This window comes from Saccoglossus kowalevskii, chromosome 21 (genome assembly GCF_978046115.1).
Source record: "Saccoglossus kowalevskii chromosome 21, keSacKowa6.1, whole genome shotgun sequence".
Taxonomy (NCBI): Eukaryota; Metazoa; Hemichordata; class Enteropneusta; family Harrimaniidae; genus Saccoglossus; species Saccoglossus kowalevskii.
Window position 1 is genome coordinate 24,951,817 of NC_140661.1, and position 7,417 is coordinate 24,959,233.

At 34.4% G+C, this 7,417-nt stretch overlaps 1 protein-coding gene across 1 annotated transcript; it reads right to left on the reverse strand.

Moving 5' to 3' along the window:
• Positions 1-1,693: 1,693 nt before the first annotated feature.
• On the reverse strand, positions 1,694-7,163 carry LOC144364050 (mucin-5AC-like). The gene is made up of 7 exons (XM_078014355.2): positions 7,119-7,163; positions 6,639-6,675; positions 6,166-6,438; positions 5,465-5,737; positions 3,947-4,219; positions 2,140-2,397; positions 1,694-1,779 (listed from the first exon to the last, which is right to left on the reverse strand). The coding sequence occupies exons 1-7, from the start codon at positions 7,161-7,163 to the stop codon at positions 1,769-1,771; spliced, it is 1,170 nt and encodes a 389-aa protein (XP_077870481.1). The 3' UTR covers positions 1,694-1,768.
• Positions 7,164-7,417: the final 254 nt, after the last annotated feature.

A 7,417-nucleotide genomic window follows, 5' to 3' on the forward strand; every position in this document is an offset into this window, starting at 1 on the left:
CTCTAAGAATGTTTCAGTGGGGCAATTCCCGGTTATAAAGTTTGTGTGACAAAAAGGGGTGGTTTGCCTTGAGGACATTGGGTTGGGAGATTCCCTAACGTGCGTTCACAATGGCAACAATTCTGTAGTACTGTTCTGTAGTCTTGGCCATGGATCTAGGATGCCAATGAGGGACAGGTGGCGGAGGGTAAGATAACAGATTTTTGAAATGCTCTCAAAATGGTTCCAATGATCAGTCTAAGGGGCTGGTATATACAACCATTGGCGCTAAGAACCAAGAGTCGAATTAGTTCTCTGTACGCAGTTCCACATTATTGATTCCAATGAGTCGCCATGGATTTCTTACCAGTGTATGGTAGTACATACTTACAGTGGTTTATCATGCACCTGCACATATCACCTTTATTTTTTTTTTCATGAGGAGAAGCCCGATCAGCCAGCTTGACATACTCCCGTTTTGAGCTGTTAGGACAACTATGACCATCTTATGAGAGAATGGATATAAGACATAACCAATCATAAAATTATATCAGATAGAACAGAGCAAGTCAAGTGATCGGTACCAGACCTATTTTGAAAAAAACATACAAAGCCATGACCCCTTACCATGGGTTAGATGTTACTGTTGTGTCTTCCTATGGCCCACGATAAACTGTGAATACAATACCAAGGACTCATGTACCATGTTAAGGAATGAATCGGGCAGAATGAATTATCATATAGGAAAAGATAGTACTGATAAACTGTACTATGGCAATCTGCAGGAGAAGTATGAGTTAAGACCTTCTACGGATAACGTACCCAGTGACATCTATGCTAATTGGCACACCCATCTGTTTAGAAGACCTTGCAATAGAAATAACCCATTCTGGATGTGCATTCGAGTCTTGAACTTACCGATTCTCAGAAATATTTGATTTTGTATGGATTTCTTGAAGCTTAGTAGGATCACAATCTTTGATGCTATATCCATGACTAACCCGGAGGCACTTTGCAAAATTGGTTGATAGTAATTACTTGGGTGGTATACTGTATTGGATATTTCCGACAGTTCTCGCACTGCAAAATGCAAAATCCACGTCCCTTAACAATACAAAATGTTAGATCATTTGTAGGCCTAACTGGATATTATTGCAATTTGTCCCAAATTTTGACACCATTACCGTGTCTCTGCACAAACGTACATAGAAAGGAAAACCTATGAATATCTTGTCACGAACTGACAACTCAAATAGGTTGTGACACTTGTCCTAGATATCGCCCCTATAGGCATACTTAGTGGTATGAAATATACTATGAAGAATAGTCTAATGACACTTTTGTCAGTCAGACAGTTATGAATAGCTCCAGAATCCAAAATCTCTCTCTCCCTATCTCTCTATGTTTCGTTCTTTCTCTCCCCTCCCCTCTCCCTCCCTTTCTCCCCTTTCTCTCTCCCTTCCTCCTCTCTCTACTGGAAAACCTAATGCCCCTTGCAAAAAGTGTGTATATTTGTTGATTTTCACTTCTTACTGATGGAATGATAAATTTGTACATTTATGAATCTGGTATATGTCTGCATGACGAATAAGTAACAAAGATTCCAACAAATAACACTGCAATAATATATGTGCTCGTTACTTAATTTAATACATTTTATCAAATATCAACGAAACGATTGATTATTGAAAGTGCAATATTACTAGGAATATCGTTTATTTCATGCATTTATGTTTCATTGACTAGATAGCTTTATTTCAAGTTTCCAGTAGCAGCTTTGATATCAATCTTAGCTCTTATCTGTACAAAAAAAAACAAAAAGTAATTAGTGCTTATGTCGTCCTAAAAGGTTCGCTTCTAACATTTAACTATTCAAGATAGTTTTTTTAAAACTTTAATAGTGAAAGGGCCTGACAACACATTTAATTGAATTCGACTGACAACATTTAATTTATAAAAAATAAGTATAAGAACATTCAGTACTAATGGCCCATACATATTTTATTGATTATCGATGGAATACCTGATTACAGGTAACATACGATCATTTGGCGAATATATGGGATGGATAATCCAGCACCAGTCTGTGTCACTAATATCGTGAATCGTGTGGCCATTGTTATTTAGTGTGGGTCTTTCAATTATGATGTGTTCTATTACCTGGGCAGCAGTATCTTATTTTATAATCAAGACAGGTTTTATCCGATTGCTCTCTATTTTTACAAACAAATCCGTCACATGGGGAGTAATTAGCGAAAATTTCACCAGTAGTCAATGCTGGAATACCATCCACGGTCTGTACCTCTATCGCGGAAGGAGCAGAACATTTATTTCGGTGATATACCGGGGTTTCCCAGTCGCCGCTTCCATCAGGGCCATCTCTATCAAACCATTCAGTCCATTTACCATTTGTACATTCTGTATAAGCATAATAAATAACAATAAAAAACATGTTTTGCATGTCAATAGATCAGGAAAGGTGTTATATATGCATATCTATATCGGATGCTTTTTGATTCATTTTGTTTGTGTCACGTAAGGTGTTTGGTATAAATGTTCTTTAACATCTAATTAGTACGTTTTGAACGTATGTAATCAGTTAGCACAAGAGCTAAATCGATGGGATAAACAGCCAATGTCAATAGATCAAGAAAGGTGCTATATATGCATATTTATATCGCATGCTTTTTGATTAATTTTGTGTGTGCCATGTAAGGTGTTTGGTATAAATGTTCTTTAACATCTAATTAGTACGTTTTGAACGTATGTAATCAGTTAGCGCAAGAGCTAAATCAATGGGATAAACAACCAATGTCAATAGATCAGGAAAGGTGTTATATATGCATATTTATATCGCATGCTTTTTGATTCATTTTGTGTGTGCCATGTAAGGTGTTTGGTATAAATGTTCTTTAACATCTAATTAGTACGTTTTGAACGTATGTAATCAGTTAGCGCAAGAGGTAAATCGATGGGATAAACAGCCAATGTCAATAAATCGGGAAAGGTGTTATATATGCATATCTATATCGCATGCTTTTTTGATTCATTTTGTGTACTTTTTTTGAACTCAGCAGCCATTAAACCAATATGTTACATGTAGTAAGGTAAATAAGCCATAGAGTTTCCACGTAAAGGCGTGTTGACTGTTGCTTCACTTAATTGATTGCCCATGAACTTGTTTTATTATTATTTATTTATTCATTGTTATTTCACAAAATAATAAAATACAAATAATGGAAAAAAAACACGGAAAACAAAAAACATGAAAGAAGACAAATATATTTTCACAATAGCTGATCTAATAAACTCCAATATAATCTGAAAGAGTTTGATTGTACATTGTATATCCTTATTTTATACATATCTATTTTCGTTTGGTGTGCTAAATAATTACATAAATCTACAACAAAAAGGCTCTACATTCTTGTATCTACAATTAATAATATATTTTTTCATCAGCAGTAAAAGGTAATTTAAACAAAGGATTCAGTCTGAATTTAAATTAGAATTATGTACATTCAATCCCAAGATGACATCTTTTAATGAAAAATTAATTGTCAAGGGTCAATTCAAGATCGCGACGCACTGAGGAGAGGTGAATACAATTATAAAAGCCGGTTATTTTCTATCATGTTTCATTAAAAACATATAATCATGCCATATGTTTGAAATATATTTTAAACCCGAATACCCTATATTGTAAAACAAATACCGCTGAATATACGTTTTGTTTACATACACCTAAAAAACACTTTTCTAAACATAAACATTTGACTTGTTTATTTAAAAAAAAATGAAGACCTTTTGTTACATTATATGGAAATGAAGCTACATGTATATCCAGACCAAATCGTTTAAAATATTTGTATAATTTATTTTAACTACGAATGTAACTATCGTCGTGCATGTTGCTATGTACATGTTACCTCTTAACTAGCTTCGCAATAATGTCGTGTTATCTTACCTGGACAGCAGTATCTGACTTTATAGTCAAGACAGGTATTATCAGGTTGATTTTTTATTTCACATAGAAATCCTTCAGTAACCGAATACCGGGAGAATATTTCACCAGTGCTGGGTGCTGGAATTCCATTTACTGTCTCTACTTGTATAGCGGAAGGATCAGAGCACATTTTATCTCCATAATTCTCTATAGTTTTTGATATAATTTCCCAATCGCCAGAACCGCCAGGATCATCCCAATCAAACCATTCTGTCCAATGCCCATTGTTACACCCTGTGTGTAAAACTATAAAACAGCAGGCATGAATCTCATAGGGCACTTTTTATTTAGCGTGCAAACTTAAGGATATTAATTTCTAAATCAGAATATCTCGAATAACAGTCTATGGGAACAAATGCATACACAGCCCGAACAAAGAGGAAATTCATGTTCACAGCACACGTATTTGGTTGTACAATTCAATACAATTAGGTTTCATTATTATTTATTCTATTTGCTATTTATTTGTTATTACGACGTACTGGTGCGAAACTGTTTGTAAGAGGATATTGTGTTTCCTTTGCAATGTCGTTGTGACATTGGAAAATGATTCTATAGAATTGAGAAGCTTTTTTGAAATCTAAAGTACCATATTGACTGAACATTGTGACATTGGAAAATGATTCTATATGATTGAGAAGCTTATTTGAAATCTAATGTATCGTATTGACTGAACCTGTTTATCATACATGTAATTGTTTTGCCCCTATTACGTTTTTAATTTAGTGCTAGCGTGCATCTTAATGTTATTAATTATTTTATTAAGTATGAAGAACGCTATGTGCATTTCTTAATTACACAAGAAATGTGTAATAATATACCTAGCATTTAATGTTTTAAAATGTGCTTGTAGTTACAATCTGTTGATGCACTCAGATTAACTTGTAACTAATCTGTAACTGGTCATCTTGATTTATACAGTGGTTAATTACAAACTATAGTAGTAGATTCGCAATGTCCGTACCGGTTACTATTAAAACGTATTTTGGTGAAGCGATGCTTGTGATTATTAATCCCGCAAATCATTGATTTTACTTGCTGGTTGTAATAAACTATAGCTAATTTATTTCATTAAATAGTGAATGTCAATAGTTATATTTGGAGGTAATCCTACCATATTTTTGATTAAAGATCAATTAAATTCAACTGAACAGAAGTTCACTTTTCATGGGAGAGTGCACGAACATGTGCTTGATCAACTGGCCACGCTAATAAATACGGGGTGCTTTGCGTGAGTAGAACATTGTCACTTAAACTGTAATTCAAACCCCAATATTTTAAAAACACATACCACTAAATGCATTGTTTGGTTAACGTGAACTTATATAAAAAAGGGGGGACTGTTAATTATACACGATTTCCATGATAGTTATGGGAATGAAATATTAAGCTTTCTTTTTGAGACAATTGGAGACAAATGGAGACAGAATAAAGCTATATTATGTCTTATATATTTGCAATTATGAGTTATTCCGTTACCTTGGCAGCAGTATCTGACTTCATAGTCCCGACAGGCGCCATTTGGCTGATCACTTGCTTTACAAACGAACCCTGCAGTAGGTGAATATTGTGAGAATTTCTCACCAGTAGTCAATGCTGGAATGCCATCTATGGTCCTTACTTGTATAGCAGAAGGGTCGGAACACATTTTATTTCCAAAAGAACCTATGATAGATGATGTATTTTCCCAATCGCCAGTATCGCTAGGGTTGTCTCCATCAAGCCATTCAGTCCAAACACCACCATTACATTCTGTGTGGGTAATTATAAATCACCAGGGATGATCTACGTAGGTACATATTCCATCTGCAGCTTGCACTTTTTCAGGGCTAGTAATTGAGCTGGTTGACCTATTTAGGACATTGCTAGTAAAACTGTAATTTTAACCTGAAAATCCCTTAAACATATTTCCTAAAACATATCTTACTGGATGTACGGTTTAGTCTATATGAACCTATGGAAGCGAAGAAAACGCTTCTCAGCATATATGATTGCCTTTATCGCAGTTTACTTAGGTTTGAAGACATTTTGTTACAATCATCAGATGATAATGAAGCCGCACTCTCACTAAGTCGCATACACCATTTGGAGACTTTATTATGACAATGAATTTGACTATTATTTGTGAATGTCGCTGTTTTCTCTTTACCTCTTAACTCATCTCGCAAGTGTTGTCTTACCTGGACAGCAGTATCTGACTTTATAATCCAGACAGGTATTATCAGGTTGATCTTTCTTTTCACATGCAAATCCTTCAGAAACCGAATACCGGGAGAATATTTCACCAGTGCTGGATGCTGGAATTCCATCCAGGGTCTGTACTTGTATATCGGTAGGATCAGAACACATTTTATCTCCAAAATAACCTATGGCAGGTGATGTAGTTTCCCAATCGCCGGTACCGCTAGGGTCATCTCTATCTAACCATTCAGTCCAATATCCATTGTTACACCCTGTGTGTATAATTCACTAGGAATGAATCCTACGAGGCATGTTATTTAGCGGGAAAGCTTAACGGATCATGAATACAAAATCAAAGAGAATTACACGGTCAAATTACAATTAGTGGATTTATACAAATTGTTTCGTTATTAATTATTTACTTAAGAATATTGTTCGTTTCACATTGTTTTAAGTGGAGAATTTAACTCACCAGTGTCAGCAGTTACAGTTTGCAGAAAATAGGTTTGCTGTTATATAGAAAAAAAAACACACACACTAAGGAACATGATCAACTGAAAAATTGAAGTAGTGTTTGAATTAGTTACACTGCATGGGCATATACCATGTGGCGACAATTTTGTCAAAAATAGATCACCGAAATCCTGTCTGTGAATCCAATTAAGGTTTTATAAAAATAAATAAAATAATACTAAGTAATTTCTTGTGGAAATCCTATTCACAAGACAACTAGTGGATGAACATATTTGGCTAGCCTTTAATTTAATGATATTGGTTGGTGACACTATTTTGCTAGGAAGACGCCATCGAATAAGTAATGGCATCATAAATACCATAATGCCCTATTTGAATCAGAGTTATATTAGGAACTAAATAAACGACGAATAGTAGTTTCATGAAAAATAATATAATATAATAATAATAAGAGTGGGCCATGTTAAAACGTTCTTACATAAATAATGAGTGTGTAGACCACCAGTAAGCCAGGTAACTTCATGTTGCAGGAATCTGAAATACATTTCATATATATTTTGAAATATATAAAAAAAACACACATCAGCATCATGGTTATATATTGACATGAAACGTATTTGCAGATACAGAAACACATTTGATGTAGTTTAAGACAGATCGCTATTTTCATGGTTATGTAGTGTCACAGAACATGTCAATACAAATTGTTATTTATTTCTGTGTGAATAACATGAAACATAATGCTTTCTAACTCAAAATATGTTAAGGACTGCATCT